Genomic DNA, 16,624 nt, shown 5'->3' with positions numbered 1-16,624 from the left:
TACTGCAGAGATGGCCTGCATAGTTCTGTCATACTTTCCAGGTGTAAGCCCACACAGTTCAAGGTTCTAAATTCTCTCTCTCTCTTTCTCTCTCTCTCAATTAAGTTAAATTCAATTCAAGGGGCTTTATTGGCATGGGAAACATGTGTTTACATTACCAAAGCGAGTGAGGTAGATAATATACAACAGTGAAATAAACAATAAAAATGAACAGTAAACATTACACATGCAGAAGTTTCAAAACAATAAAGACATTACAAATGTCATATTATATATATATACAGTGTTGTAACAATGTGCAAATGGTTAAAGTACAAAAGGGAATGAGATCCCTGAATGGTAAAAAAAGCATCTCCAAATAGAATATGTTTGTATCACAAATTATCTTACAGATATTTTGACCATATCTGACAGGCTCCCAAAGGCAATCAAAGGATCTAGCTCACTTAATGCCCCATACCCTCCCCATCACCAATCAGCCCTGCCATTGTTTGTATTCATACTGTTTTGTAAAGAATGGCTTCTTGTCTGTTAGGTTGTATTCCACTGGGAAAGTGATTACAGTTTTCCTCAGTCGCTTTGGTGCATTTCTTAGATCAAAAGTGCAATTCTTGATACGACTTGTACAAATTCCAAATCATCTAGTCAGTTGTGCACATCATTAAAGCAATTTCTTATTCCTTTGAACAAATTGCAATTGATAATGTACAAGTGTCAGCTTTTTTCAACATTATCAATTGCTCACGTCATGTTGATCAAAATATAGTAGATGGTTCTCTGTTGAATAGTCTTACCCCTCAAAACATCTAGGCATTAGTTCCTTGCATAAGCCATTACATGCAAAATTGTTTAACTATTTGTCATAAACTGTCAAGCATAGTTTTACACATTTCTATAAGACCTTTTGTACAAAAACGTAAACTGATGAATCGTGCAGGTGAAATTGACCCTCACTCATGAAGGAATGAAGTTTTGATTTACATAGCCTGCATTTGTGACAATCACTGCATTCAAACCTGTGTAGATCAGTCAATTTTTAATATACAGACTTAAAACTCAGGATTCTGTAACAGCATACTCCATTCAAGATATGTGTTTACTGTGACAACCAGAAGTGCCTTAAGATGGTGTCATAGATGCTGTTTTGAAGGGGTAAAAAGTCAGAACTTTTCAAAACTTCATATATGTGATTAGACAACCCTCGTGAACTGTAAATCATAACTTTCTCCCAACAGATGTCAAAGAAAAGCTCTCACACACACACACACAGCAGGGATGGAGTGAAAAGGTACGGTGCTTAAAGACACACAAAGCCTGCAATGGCATTACTATTATCTCCAAGCCGTGCCGAGTTCAACGAGATGCCCCGCTTGACCGTAGCTCACTCGGTCTGAGCGCAGCCACAGTGACAACAAGACGGACCCAGAGCTGTCTGTCTGTCTGTCTGTCTGTCTGTCTGTCTGTCTGTCTGTCTGTCTGTCTGTCTGTCTGTCTGTCTGTCTCTGTCTGTCTGTCTCTGTCTGTCTCTGTCTCTCACATTCTCTCTCTCTCTCTTTCTCTACGATTAGAATGTAAAGTCTCTCCCTATCTCTTTTGGATAACTGTATGAAATAGATACTCTCTCTCTCTCTCAATTAAGTTAAATTCAATTCAAGGGTCTTTATTGGCATGGGAAACATGTGTTTACATTGCCAAAGCAAGTGAGGTAGATAATATACAACAGTGAAATAAACAATAAAAATGAACAGTAAACATTACACATGCAGAAGTTTCAAAACAATAAATGCATTACAAATGTCATATTATATATATATATACAGTGTTGTAACAATGTACAAATGGTTAAAGTACAAAAGGGAATGAGATCCCTGAATGGTAAAAAAACATCTCCAAATAGAATATGTTTGTATCACAAATTATCTTACAGATATTTTGACCATATCTGACAGGCTCCCAAAGGCAATCAAAGGATCTAGCTCACTTAATGCCCCATACCCTCCCCATCACCAATCAGCCCTGCCATTGTTTGTATTCATACTGTTTTGTAAAGAATGGCTTCTTGTCTGTTAGGTTGTATTCCACTGGGAAAGTGATTACAGTTTTCCTCAGTCGCTTTGGTGCATTTCTTAGATCAAAAGTGTAATTCTTGATACGACTTGTACAAATTCCAAATCATCTAGTCACTTGTGCACATCATTAAAGCAATTTCTTATTCCTTGGAACAAATTGCAATTGATAATGTACAAGTGTCAGCTTTTTTCCACATTATCAATAGCTCACGTCATGTTGATCAAAATATAGTATATGGTTCTCTGTTGAATAGTCTTACCCCTCAAAACATCTAGGCATTAGTTCCTTGCATAAGCCATTACATGCAATCTTGTTTAACTATTTGTCATAAACTGTCAACCTCTCTCCGCCTCTCTCCCTTTTCACTCCCCTCTCTCCCTTTTCACTCCCCTCTCTCCCTTTTCACTCCCTCTCCGCCTCTCTCCCTTTTCACTCCCTCTCTCCGCCTCTCCCTTTTCACTCCCTCTCTCTGCCTCTCTCCCTTTTCACTCCCTCTCTCCTCCTCTCTCCCTTTTCACTCCCTCTCTCCCTTTTCACTCCCCTCTCTCCTCCTCTCTCCCTTTTCACTCCCCTCTCTCCGCCTCTTTTACTTTTCACTCCCCTCTCTCCGCCTCTCTCCCTTTTCTCTCCCTCTATCCGCCTCTCTCCCTTTTCACTCCCTCTCTCCGCCTCTCTCCCTTTTCTCTCCCTCTCTCCGCCTCTCTCCCTTTTCACTCCCTCTCTCCGCCTCTCTCCCTTTTCACTCCCTCTCTCCGCCTCTCTCCCTTTTCACTCCCTCTCTCCACCTCTCTCCCTTTTCACTCCCCTCTCTCCGCCTCTCTCCCTTTTCACTCCCCTCTCTCCGCCTCTCTCCCTTTTCACTCCCTCTCTCCGCCTCTCTCCCTTTTCACTCCCATCTCTTCGTCTCTCTCCCTTTTCACTCCCTCTCTCTCACAATTTAAATCTCTCTCTCCCTTTTCACTCCCTCTCTCCGCCTCTCTCCCTTTTCACTCCCCTCTCTCCGCCTCTCTGCCTTTTCACTCCCCTCTCTCCGCCTCTCTCCCTTTTCACTCCCTCTCTCCGCCTCTCTCCCTTTTCACTCCCTCTCTCCGCCTCTCTCCCTTTTCACTCCCTCTCTCCGCCTCTCACCCTTTTCACTCCCCTTTGTCCCTTTTCACTCCCCTCTCTCCGCCTCTCTCCCTTTTCACTCCCCTCTCTCCGCCTCCCTCCCTTTTCACTCCCTCTCTCCGCCTCTCTCCCTTTTCACTCCCTCTCTCCCTTTTCACTCCCTCTCTCCACCTCTCTCCCTTTTCACCCCCTCTCTCCGCCTCTCTCCCTTTTCACTCCCTCTCTCCGCCTCTCTCCCTTTTCACTCCCTCTCTCCGCCTCTCTACCTTTTCACTCCCTCTCCCTCCCTAAGAACTTCCCATTTGAATCAATAAGGATTGCAGTTGTGGGTGACTATCTGGGTGGAGCAGACTGGGAGGCTGGTATTCTGACCTGTGCTGGAGCAGACTGGGAGGCTGGTATTCTGACATGGGCTGGAGCACACTGTGCTGGAGCAGACTGAGAGGCTGGTAAGTTGACCTGTGCTGGAGCAGACTGAGAGGCTGGTAAGTTGACCTGTGCTGGAGCAGACTGAGAGGCTGGTAAGTTGACCTGTGCTGGAGCAGACTGAGAGGCTGGTATTCTGATCTGGGCTGGAGAAGACTGGGAGGCTGGTAATCTGACCTGGGCTGGAGCAGACTGGGAGGCTGGTATTCTGACCTGGGCTGGAGCACACTGTCTTGGAGCAGACTGAGAGGCTGGTTGGCTGACCTGGGCTGGAGCAGACTGAGAGGCTGGTATTCTGACCTGGGCTGGAGAAGACTGGGAGGCTGGTATTCTGACCTGGGCTGGAGCAGACTGGGAGGCTGGTATTCTGACCTGGGCTGGAGCACATTGTGTTGGAGCAGACTGAGAGGCTGGTTGGCTGACCTGGGCTGGAGCAGACTGAGAGGCTGGTATTCTGACCTGGGCTGGAGCAGACTGGGAGGCTGGTATTCTGACCTGGGCTGGAGCACACTGTGTTGGAGCAGACTGAGAGGCTGGTATTCTGACCTTGGCTGGAGCACACTGTGCTGGAGCAGACTGGGAGGCTGGTATTCTGACCTGGGCTGGAGCAGACTGGTAGGCTGGTGCAGTGTCATCAGGCTGTGTGGTGGAGGCCTAGCTAGCTAACTGTTAGCTAACATCCCCGACCATGAGTTCACTAAGCTACTCTCCTCCTGCTAAAGAAGAGGAGGTCTACTGGACGGAGAAAGAGGGTCTGTGGCTGAACGTTGTTGTGAAAGAAGAGGAGGAAGAGGATGTCACAGTAAAACAAATAGAGGATGAGGCTGTTGCAGTGAAGGAAGAGAAGGAGGAGGGAGAGGTAACTGTCATATTGGAAGAAGAAGAGGAGGATATTGGACATTTGATTAACCCCAGTAAGTACTGTCTTAAAACAGAAACTCACACTGCAGTTGTTGAACTAGAGGGCAAGGTCACGCTCTCACTATCAAAACGGCCATATCGTTGAACCCTTATTCAGGTTCATGTGACTTTTCGTCAGACTAGATGTTGTATTGCTAACCCTGTACTTATACACGATCTACCATCTAACCCTGTACCTATACACTTTCCCCCAAAACCCACCAGCCCATCCCACTACTCTGGCCCTAAAGGATCCTACACCAGGCCATCCCACTACTTTGGCCCTAAACGATCCTACACCAGGCCATCCCACTACTTTGGCCCTAAACGATCCAACAGGCCATCCCTCCCACTACCAGGCCATCCCTAAACGATCCTACACCAGGCCATCCCACTACTTTGGCCCTAAAGGATCCTACACCAGGCCATCCCACTACTTTGGCCCTAAACGATCCAACACCAGGCCATCCCTAAAGGATCCTACACCAGGCCATCCCACTACTTTGGCCCTAAAGGATCCTACACCAGGCCGTTGACCTGGGAGACGTAACGTAGTAAATGTAAATCCGGAGCACTCTAATAATACTGAACTAAAAATATAAACGCAACATTCTACAAGGACCTTTGATATATTTAATGAGCTGGTATATGGGATCAGAGAGCAGCCTCCCATGGTGTCCTTACTACGTCATGCTTACTTTTCATAACATACATAGAGAGCGAGAAGCCTCCCATGGTGTCGATACCACTCTTACTTTTCATAACATACATAGAGAGAGATCAGCCTCCCATGGTGTCGATACCACTCTTACTTTTCATAACATACATAGAGAGAGAGCATCCTCCCATGGTGTCGATACCACTCTTACTGTTCATAACATACATAGAGAGAGAGCATCCTCCCATGGTGTCGATACCACTCTTACTGTTCATAACATACATAGAGAGAGAGCATCCTCCCATGGTGTCGATACCACTCTTACTTTTCATAACATACATAGAGACGCTGCAAATTGTTGGTCATGGAAATTACGTTAAAAGTCATGGAGATGTCATGAAATTCCAACTGTCAAAATGTGTATGAAACCTGAACGATTTGACTGCAGGTATTTACTAAAAAAGTAGCTAAAAATATTAACATTTATTGAAATACTGAAAATAAATAGTTTCAACGGGTATTGGGGCGGCAGGTAGCCTAGTGGTTAGAGCTGGCTCGTAACCGAAAGTTTGCTGGATCGAATCCCCGAGCTGACAAGGTAAAAATCTGTCGTTCTGCCCCTGAACAAGGAAGTTAACCCACTGTTCCCCGGTAGGCCGACATTGTAAATAAGAATTTGTTCTTAACTGACTTGCCTGTCAAAATGTGTATGAAACCTGACAATTTGACTGCAGGTATTTACAAAAAAAGTTGCAAAAAATATTCACATTTATTAAAATACTGAAAATAAATAGTTTAAATGGTTTATTGGGGTGGCAGGTAGCCTAGTTAAAAAAAATAAAAAAAATAAAATCCTTCCCCCAAAATGTTTTACATTTATTCAAAAGCTCATCTATCAAAAAATGTTGCTTCTTGTTTCTTATTTTTACTGCGTGTAGTTTTACGGCTTATCTTTAGGCCTGGTCGGGTATCTGCAGTATATCCTTAGGGCTTATCTTTAGGCCTGGTCGGGTATCTGCAGTATATCTTAGGGCTTATCTTTAGGCCTGGTCGGGTATCTGCAGTATATCTTAGGGCTTATCTTTAGGCCTGGTCGGGTATCTGCAGTATATCCTTAGGGCTTATCTTTAGGACTGGTCGGGTATCTGCAGTGTATCTTAGGGCTTATCTTTAGGCCTGGTCGGGTATCTGCAGTATATCCTTAGGGCTTATCTTTAGGCCTGGTCGGGTATCTGCAGTATATCTTAGGGCTTATCTTTAGGCCTGGTCGGGTATCTGCAGTATATCTTAGGGCTTATCTTTAGGCCTGGTCGGGTATCTGCAGTATATCTTAGGGCTTATCTTTAGGCCTGGTCGGGTATCTGCAGTATATCCTTAGGGCTTATCTTTAGGCCTGGTTGGGTATCTGCAGTATATCTTAGGGCTTATCTTTAGGCCTGGTCGGGTATCTGCAGTATATCTTAGGGCTTATCTTTAGGCCTGGTCGGGTATCTGCAGTATATCTTAGGGCTTATCTTTAGGCCTGGTCGGGTATCTGCAGTATATCCTTAGGGCTTATCTTTAGGCCTGGTCGGGTATCTGCAGTATATCCTTAGGGCTTATCTTTAGGCCTGGTCGGGTATCTGCAGTATATCTTAGGGCTTATCTTTAGGCCTGGTCGGGTGTCTGCAGTATATCTTATGGCTTATCTTTAGGCCTGGTCGGGTATCTGCAGTATATCTTAGGGCTTATCTTTAGGCCTGGTCGGGTATCTGCAGTATATCCTAGGGCTTATCTTTAGGCCTGGTCGGGTATCTGCAGTATATCTTAGGGCTTATCTTTAGGCCTGGTCGGGTATCTGCAGTATATCTTAGGGCTTATCTTTAGGCCTGGTCGGGTATCTGCAGTATATCTTAGGGCTTATCTTTAGGCCTGGTCGGGTATCTGCAGTGTATCTTAGGGCTTATCTTTAGGCCTGGTCGGGTATCTGCAGTATATCTTAGGGCTTATCTTTAGGCCTGGTCGGGTATCTGCAGTATATCTTAGGGCTTATCTTTAGGCCTGGTCGGGTATCTGCAGTATATCTTAGGGCTTATCTTTAGGCCTGGTCGGGTATCTGCAGTATATCTTAGGGCTTATCTTTAGGCCTGGTCGGGTATCTGCAGTATATCTTAGGGCTTATCTTTAGGCCTGGTCGGGTATCTGCAGTATATCCTTAGGGCTTATCTTTAGGCCTGGTCGGGTATCTGCAGTATATCTTAGGGCTTATCTTTAGGCCTGGTCGGGTGTCTGCAGTATATCTTATGGCTTATCTTTAGGCCTGGTCGGGTATCTGCAGTATATCCTTAGGGCTTATCTTTAGGCCTGGTATCTGCAGTGTATCTTAGGGCTTATCTTTAGGCCTTGTATCTGCAGTATATCTTAGGGCTTATCTTTAGGCCTGGTCGGATATCTGAAGTATATCTTAGGGCTTATCTTTAGGCCTGGTCGGGTATCTGCAGTATATCTTAGGGCTTATCTTTAGGCCTGGTCGGGTATCTGCAGTATATCCTTAGGGCTTATCTTTAGGCCTGGTCGGGTATCTGCAGTATATCTTAGGGCTTATCTTTAGGCCTGGTCGGGTATCTGCAGTATATCTTAGGGCTTATCTTTAGGCCTGGTATCTGCAGTATATCTTAGTGCTTATCTTTAGGCCTGGTCGGGTATCTGCAGTATATCTTAGGGCTTATCTTTAGGCCTGGTCGGGTATCTGCAGTATATCCTTAGGGCTTATCTTTAGGCCTGGTCGGGTATCTGCAGTATATCTTAGGGCTTATCTTTAGGCCTGGTCGGGTATCTGAAGTGTATCTTAGGGCTTATCTTTAGGCCTGGTCGGATATCTGCAGTATATCTTAGGGCTTATCTTTAGGCCTGGTCGGGTATCTGCAGTATATCCTTAGGGCTTATCTTTAGGCCTGGTCGGGTATCTGCAGTATATCCTTAGGGCTTATCTTTAGGCCTGGTCGGGTATCTGCAGTATATCTTAGGGCTTATCTTTAGGCCTGGTCGGGTATCTGCAGTATATCTTAGGGCTTATCTTTAGGCCTGGTCGGGTATCTGCAGTGTATCTTAGGGCTTATCTTTAGGCCTGGTATCTGCAGTATATCCTTAGGGCTTATCTTTAGGCCTGGTCGGGTATCTGCAGTATATCTTAGGGCTTATCTTTAGGCCTGGTCGGGTATCTGCAGTATATCTTAGGGCGTATCTTTAGGCCTGGTCGGGTATCTGCAGTATATCTTAGGGCTTATCTTTAGGCCTGGTCGGGTATCTGCAGTATATCTTAGGGCTTATCTTTAGGCCTGGTCGGGTATCTGCAGTATATCTTAGGGCTTATCTTTAGGCCTGGTCGGGTATCTGCAGTATATCTTAGGGCTTATCTTTAGGCCTGGTCGGGTATCTGCAGTATATCTTAGGGCTTATCTTTAGGCCTGGTCGGGTATCTGCAGTGTATCTTAGGGCTTATCTTTAGGCCTGGTCGGGTATCTGCAGTATATCTTAGGGCTTATCTTTAGGCCTGGTCGGGTATCTGCAGTATATCCTTAGGGCTTATCTTTAGGCCTGGTCGGGTAAAATGTCAGCCATCCTCTCCGGCGCCATTATGTACAATAACTTATCAATGCCCCATTATGTACAATAACTTATCAATGCCCCATTATGTACAATAACTTATCAATGCCCCATTATGTACAATAACTTATCAATGACCCATTATGTACAATAACTTATCAATGACCCAAGCCCAGCTCAGTTAATCCCTACCATCATCTACCATTGTGTCATCATCTACCATTGTGTCATCATCTACCATTGTGTCATCATCTACCATTGTGTCATCATCTACCATTGTGTCATCATCTACCATTGTGTCATCATCTACCATTGTGTCATCATCTACCATTGTGTCATCATCTACCATTGTGTCATCATCTACCATTGTGTCGCTGAGTTGTCGTAATGCTTCAGCAAATGTACATTATCCCATGGGTTTTGGCAGACACAATGTAAGTAACCTAATTTATGTCCCTCTAACCAGTGGTGTAAAGTACTTAAGTAAAAAATACTTCAAAGTACTACTTAAGTACTTTTTTGGGGCATCTGTACTTTACTATTTATTTTTTGGACAAATTTTACTTTTACTTCACTACATCCCTTAAGATAATAATGTACTTTTTACAACATACATTTTCCCTCACACCCAAAAGTACTCATTACATTTTGAACGCTTAGCAGGCCAGGAAAGTGGTCCAATTCACACACTTATCAAGAGAACACGTGGGCATCCCTACTGCCTCTGATCTGGAGGACTCACTAAACACATGCTTCGTTTGTAAATGATGTCTGAGTGTCCGAGTGTGCCCCTGCCTATCTGTACAATTGTAAAACAAGAAAATTATGCTGTCTGGTTTGCTTAATACTTTTACTGTTGATAGTTACGTATATTTTAGCAATTCCATTTACTTTTGATACTTAAGTATTTTTAGAACCAAGTAGTATTTTACTGGCTAATAACGCTTGATAATGTATGTGATATCAACAGAGAGGTATATTTTCTTGGTGATTTAAATATTGACTTCAATACTTCAATATCAACAAGCTAACCACTCAAGAAAAAGCCTCAAACTGTAACCAGTGCCTGCAACCTGGTTCAGGTTATCAGTATCCCTAGATTATAAACTGTCATGGTCAAAACATATTGACACAACAGTAGCTAGGATGGGGAGAAGTCTGTCCATAATAAAGCACTGCTCTGCCTTCTTAACACCACCATCAACAAGGCAGGTCCTACAGGCCCTAGTTTTGTTGCACCTGGACTACTGTTCAGTCGTGTGGTCAGGTGCCACAAAGAGGGACCAAGGAAAATGTAAATTGGCTCAGAACAGGGCGGCACGGCTGGCACTTGGCTGTACATGGAGAGCTAACATTAATTATATGCATGTCAATCTCTCCTGACTAAAAGTGGAGGAGAGATTGACTTCATCACTACTTGTTTTTTGTAAGAAGTGTTGACATGCTGAATGTATCGAGCTGTCTGTTTGAACTACTGGCACACAGCTCAGACACCCATGCCCACCCCACAAGACATGCCACCAGAGATCTCTTCACAATCCCCAAGTACAGAACAGAATATGGGAGGCACACAGTACTACATAGAGCCATGACTACATGGAACTCTATTCCAAATCATGTAACTGATGCAAGTACAATAGAATCAGATTTGGAAAAAACACCAGATAAAAATACACCTTATGGGACAGTGGGGACTGTGAAGAGACACATAGACACATGCATACACATGATAAGACGCACACTCTACACACCTACACATGGACTATGTATTGTAGATATGTGGTAGTAGAGTAGTTGCCTGATGGAACACACTTAATGTATTGTAGATATGTGGTGGTAGAGTAGTGGCCTGATGGAACACACTTAATGTATTGTAGATATGTGGTAGTAGAGTAGTGGCCTGATGGAACACACTTAATGTGTTGTAGATATGTGGTAGTAGAGTAGTGGCCTGATGGAACACACTTAATGTGTTGTAGATATGTGGTGGTAGAGTAGTGGCCTGATGGAACACACTTAATGTGTTGTAGATATGTGGTGGTAGAGTAGTGGCCTGATGGAACACACTTAATGTGTTGTAGATATGTGGTAGTAGAGTAGTGGCCTGATGGAACACACTTAATGTATTGTAGATATGTGGTAGTAGAGTAGTGGCCTGATGGAACACACTTAATGTGTTGTAGATATGTGGTAGTAGAGTAGTGGCCTGATGGAACACACTTAATGTGTTGTAGATATGTGGTGGTAGAGTAGTGGCCTGATGGAACACACTTAATGTGTTGTAGATATGTGGTGGTAGAGTAGTGGCCTGATGGAACACACTTAATGTATTGTAGATATGTGGTAGTAGAGTAGTGGCCTGATGGAACACACTTAATGTATTGTAGATATGTGGTGGTAGAGTAGTGGCCTGATGGAACACACTTAATGTGTTGTAGATATGTGGTGGTAGAGTAGTGGCCTGATGGAACACACTTAATGTATTGTAGATATGTGGTAGTAGAGTAGTGGCCTGATGGAACACACTTAATGTGTTGTAGATATGTGGTAGTAGAGTAGTGGCCTGATGGAACACACTTAATGTATTGTAGATATGTGGTGGTAGAGTAGTGGCCTGATGGAACACACTTAATGTATTGTAGATATGTGGTGGTAGAGTAGTGGCCTGATGGAACACACTTAATGTGTTGTAGATATGTGGTGGTAGAGTAGTGGCCTGATGGAACACACTTAATGTGTTGTAGATATGTGGTAGTAGAGTAGTGGCCTGATGGAACACACTTAATGTATTGTAGATATGTGGTAGTAGAGTAGTGGCCTGATGGAACACACTTAATGTGTTGTAGATATGTGGTGGTAGAGTAGTGGCCTGATGGAACACACTTAATGTGTTGTAGATATGTGGTAGTAGAGTAGTGGCCTGATGGAACACACTTAATGTGTTGTAGATATGTGGTAGTAGAGTAGTGGCCTGATGGAACACACTTAATGTGTTGTAGATATGTGGTGGTAGAGTAGTGGCCTGATGGAACACACTTAATGTATTGTAGATATGTGGTGGTAGAGTAGTGGCCTGATGGAACACACTTAATGTGTTGTAGATATGTGGTAGTAGAGTAGTGGCCTGATGGAACACACTTAATGTATTGTAGATATGTGGTAGTAGAGTAGTGGCCTGATGGAACACACTTAATGTGTTGTAGATATGTGGTGGTAGAGTAGTTGCCTGATGGAACACACTTAATGTGTTGTAGATATGTGGTGGTAGAGTAGTGGCCTGATGGAACACACTTAATGTGTTGTAGATATGTGGTAGTAGAGTAGTGGCCTGATGGAACACACTTAATGTGTTGTAGATATGTGGTGGTAGAGTAGTGGCCTGATGGAACACACTTAATGTGTTGTAGATATGTGGTAGTAGAGTAGTGGCCTGATGGAACACACTTAATGTGTTGTAGATATGTGGTAGTAGAGTAGTGGCCTGATGGAACACACTTAATGTGTTGTAGATATGTGGTAGTAGAGTAGTGGCCTGATGGAACACACTTAATGTGTTGTGAAAAGCGTTATGAAATGTAATGTAATATTTTTTTTAATCATATATAACTGCCTTAATGTTGCTGGACCCCAGGAAGAGTAGCTGCTGCCTCGGAAGGAACTAATGGGGATCCATTATAAACCCCAGGAAGAGTAGCTGCTGCCTTGGAAGGAACTAATGGGGATCCATAATAAACCCCAGGAAGAGTAGCTGCTGCCTTGGCAGGAACTAATGGGGATCCATAATAAACCCCAGGAAGAGTAGCTGCTGTAATGCACAACCTAAAAGGGATCCTTAATAAATACAAATGGAACTACCTCCATGTTTTGAGGATATACAGTGTTCATTTACATTTCCATTGTTTACAAACAATGGAGTAAAACAAGCTTATATTTTGGGTTCTGATGGGGTACAACAGTTGAACTAAGTTCAGTGGACATTTATAAGTTATATTCTCCCAGAATCAATGGCGAGGCCAAGAGTCGTATATTAAAACGATACATAAAACTCAACAAGGGCTGTTTGTGACCCGGCTTTTAAGATGGTACTCACTGGTGTTAATCAGATCTTCAGTCTCCTCTTCTTCCTCTTTCACCCCCAAAACGTCTTCCTCCTCCTCTTTTCTTAAGATAGCCTCCTCTTCCACTCTAAAAGGTTCTTTCTCTTCTTTCACTATAACATCCTCCTCCTCCTCCTCTTCTTCTTCTTCTTCTTCTTTCAATGTTACATCCTCCTCTTCCTCCTTTTTAATTCTGAAAGCTTCTACCTCCTCTTCTTCCACTGTGACAGCCTCTATCCCCTCTTCATCTTTCACTCTAAAATGTTCTTTCTCTTCTTTCACTCTAACATTATCGTCCTCTTCTTCCCACGTGATACTGATAGCCTCCTCATCCTCCTCTTTCATTCTGAAAGCTTCTTCCTCTCTTTTTACTGAAACATCCTCCGCTTCTTCTTTCACGACAATGTTCAGTCCCAGAGCTTCTTTCTCCGTCCAGCAGACCTCCTCTTGTTTAGCTGGAGGAGAGTAGCTTAGTGAACTCATGGTCGGGGATGTTAGCTAGTTAGCATTAACGACTAGCCTGGTTCTAAGCTAATTTAGCAATCCAGCTAGCTACTAACTTAACAACGTATATATTTAATTAAATGGGAAAAACTAGCTATACGAAATAAGTATGTTTAAAACACAGGGACCAATTTACACTGAAACAGTCTAAAGAGCTAATACGTTTCGGCTATATTGGCTAACAAGCTACGGAGATGGCTGACAAGCTGTTGATGAAGAAACTTCCCGTCCCGTCCACTAGATTATACGTCACGCTGGTAGCAACGCCCGAAAGACGCACATCGCCGTCTGCGGACTGGAGTGGGGGAGTTGATTGATAGTGCAGATTTGTAATGAGTATACAACCAACACATATTTTACATCTGCTACACACAGTGGTGTAAAGTACTTATGTAAAAAATACTTGAAAGTTCTACTTAAGTTGTTTTTTGGGGTCTGTACTTTACTATTCTTAATTTTGACAACTTTTACTTTTACTTCAGTACATTCCTAAAGAAAATTATGTACGTTTTATTCCATACATTTTCCCTGACACCCAAAAGTACTAGTTACATTTTTAAATGCTTAGCAGGACAGGAAAATTGACTAATTCACACACTTATCAAGAGAACATCCCTGGTCATCCCTATTGCCTCATCTGGCGGACTCACTAAACACAAATGCTTTGTTTGTAAATGATGTCTTAGTGTTTAAGTGTGCCCCTGCATGAAATCATGCCGTCTGGTTTGCTTAATACAAGGAATGTGAAATGCTTTATACTTAAGAATATTTTATCAATAACATGTACTTTTGATCCTTAAGTATATTTAAAACCAAATACTTTTTAGACTTTTACTTGAGTACCTTTCTATTAAAGTATCTTTACTCAAGTAAATATATATATATATAATAGTATGACACTTGGGTACTTTTTCCACCACTGATTAGACATCTGCAATTTTTTATATATATTTTTTTACATCATATTCGGGTGTAACCTAAAACATTATCCCAGTTTGATATGCTTCCTGTGTATTCATTCCCATATCAGCAAAATAAAACGTCATGTTTCGGTCACAGAGAAACAATCACATGGTTAGCTAGTTGACTGCAGTAGGTTCTACCATTTCATAATGTAATGACTAGTTAACAAAATACGTGTTTGTTGTGAAAGCAAAATAAGTGTCTCTTGTCTTCCCTTGCTAGCAAGTTGGCTAAGCACTGCAAGCTAGCTAGCCTTTTAGCTCCGCTCTGGTTGATGACTGCTAGCTAGCTAGGCTTTTTGCTCCCTCTGGTTGATGACTGCTAGCTAGCCTTTTAGCTCCCTAAGGTTGATGACTGCTAGCTAGTCTTTTAGCTCCTCTGGTTGATGACTGCTAGTGTTAAAGATTGATGATATTTACTAGAAGAGAGAGACCAAGTTGAGACGCTAGACCAGGTGGATAAGGTATGATATTTAAGGCAGTTTAATAAGTTGCAAAGATATCTGACAACACGTGCACGGGCTCGTCCATTTAGCTCAGAGGGAGCTAGCAGGAGGAGCCCCGACTCATATTGTGCAATACATTTTATACAGTGAAATGACGTAGGTAGATTCTAGTAGTTCTGCTCTCCTGACTGGGCGCTGTGAGTGGAGGGCGGTCCCCTTCAGGCTAATATCAATGTTCCATTGGTTCTCAGTAGTGTTCTTTGTCCTTGGAACTCCCGCCTGAAACAGGGGTTTGTGTGTGTGTGTGTGTGTGTGTATGCATGCATGCGCATGCTCGTTGAGTGCCATGCCGGTCTGGGTTGTCTCTTGTATTGACAAGATGTTGAAGCAGACACCAGCAACTGGCGCCTGAGGTCAGAGCGCCCCCCTGAGGTCAGAGCGCCCCCCTGCCTTATCAGTGCTCATAAATGGTTTGTGTCAGCCATCTCTCTCTGTGTGTGTGTGGGAGTAAGGTTAGTATCTGGCACAGGCAGAACTGGTTCATCTGTGGGGTGCAGCAAAGTGTTACAACCACGTCTGCTTTAATAATGAAGGCATTATAAAAATATTATAGCTAACAAATCCCCCTCTTCACGTCTTAAAAGACGTGACCACAGTAAAATTTGTCAGCAAACAATTTTTATTTTTATTTTATTCCCCCTCTTCACGTCTCACCAGAGACGTGACAATAGTAAATCCTCTAGCCATCACTAGTCATCAAATTGATACCCAGGCTCAGCTTCCTCAATAGCAAGGAGTGGATACATCTGACCCCTATCGGTCTGCTTTGGGTCTATAGCAGATAGGGTATCAGAGTGCGAGCACATGGAATGCAACAGCAACCACAAAGCACAAGTATCGCGGCAAAAACAGAAATTGAGACAAGGATAGAGGAAACAAGCATTTTATAATTGCCAAAAGCATCCATCCAAGAATCCCACATAGTAGTGTCCACTCCGGAGTGCTGTTTCATCTTCCCATTAAGCGTGCGAAGACCCTCTAGGGCGGCGGTAAGACTTCCATCATTCGCTGTATTTTTGGGAATGAAAGTACAACATTGCTCCCCAAACATGGCACAAACACCTCCGCGCTCAGCCAACAACATATCTACTGCGATTCTATTCTGAAATGCCATCAGGGATGTAGCGGCCAATTGGCCATGGACCGCCTCGAAGCCTTGTTGAGTCCAAAATCCCACATTATTAACCAAAAAACGAGAAAATGAATGTTAAACCCTCAGGTCCATCCCTCTATACAACCTGTACCAGGTGGGCTCGTCGCCACCCGGGAACTTCAAACCTTCACAACAGGGAGGACAAACATCACTTTTTATTCATTCGACAACATCAATTGCAGCAAACCAAGGGTCCTCCTCTGTCAGGCCCACTCTCCTGCGAAAGCTTGATTCCGTATCAGCCTCTCCAACTGGAGCATCAAGCAACGGCATCATACCAGAGGTCCTTGCCACATCTGTAACAGACTTCTTCAAACAAGGTATGATACAGGCAGCACAGCACATGAGCATAAGAAAAACAACAACTAGGGACACCGAAATCCAGTATTCATCATTGTAGTGTACTTACCAAACCAACCACCCAGCCAGGGGAACAGTCCACTCTCCTCCACACCTGCAAGACCCTCCATCTCCACCGATAACCTTACCAACCCACTCAGAGTTTTTTTTTTAAATGCTCCCATCCGGACTAGTATTGTTAGGGACAAACTTGCAATACTGTTCTCCAATCATTTTACATACACCTCCCTGGTTGGCCAGTATCATGTCTAGTGCTAGCCTATTCTGTCTAGCAGTTCGAGAGGTGGCATCCAATT

The 16,624-nt window shown here is 43.4% G+C and overlaps 2 protein-coding genes across 2 annotated transcripts in view; one reads left to right on the top strand and one right to left on the bottom strand.

Annotated features, from left to right (window-relative positions):
- LOC129844133 (zinc finger protein 501-like) overlaps positions 1-13,572 on the bottom strand; it is a 37,442-nt gene extending 23,870 nt beyond the window's left edge. Inside the window, exon 1 of the mRNA XM_055912540.1 lies at positions 12,837-13,572. Within this exon, the coding sequence (XP_055768515.1) occupies positions 12,837-13,326 (490 nt within the window). The 5' untranslated portion in view covers positions 13,327-13,572. The remainder of the gene's footprint in view (positions 1-12,836) is intronic.
- LOC129844134 (zinc finger protein 664-like) overlaps positions 3,477-16,624 on the top strand; it is a 188,144-nt gene continuing 174,996 nt past the window's right edge. The window contains exon 1 of the mRNA XM_055912542.1: positions 3,477-4,517. Coding sequence (XP_055768517.1) covers positions 4,292-4,517 — 226 coding nt within the window. The 5' untranslated portion in view covers positions 3,477-4,291. The remainder of the gene's footprint in view (positions 4,518-16,624) is intronic.

The sequence above is a fragment of the Salvelinus fontinalis genome, unplaced genomic scaffold, assembly GCF_029448725.1.
Source record: "Salvelinus fontinalis isolate EN_2023a unplaced genomic scaffold, ASM2944872v1 scaffold_0178, whole genome shotgun sequence".
Taxonomy (NCBI): domain Eukaryota; kingdom Metazoa; phylum Chordata; class Actinopteri; order Salmoniformes; family Salmonidae; genus Salvelinus; species Salvelinus fontinalis.
Note: the sequence above shows the minus strand (reverse complement) of the source record. Positions and strands in the feature narration are given on the sequence as shown.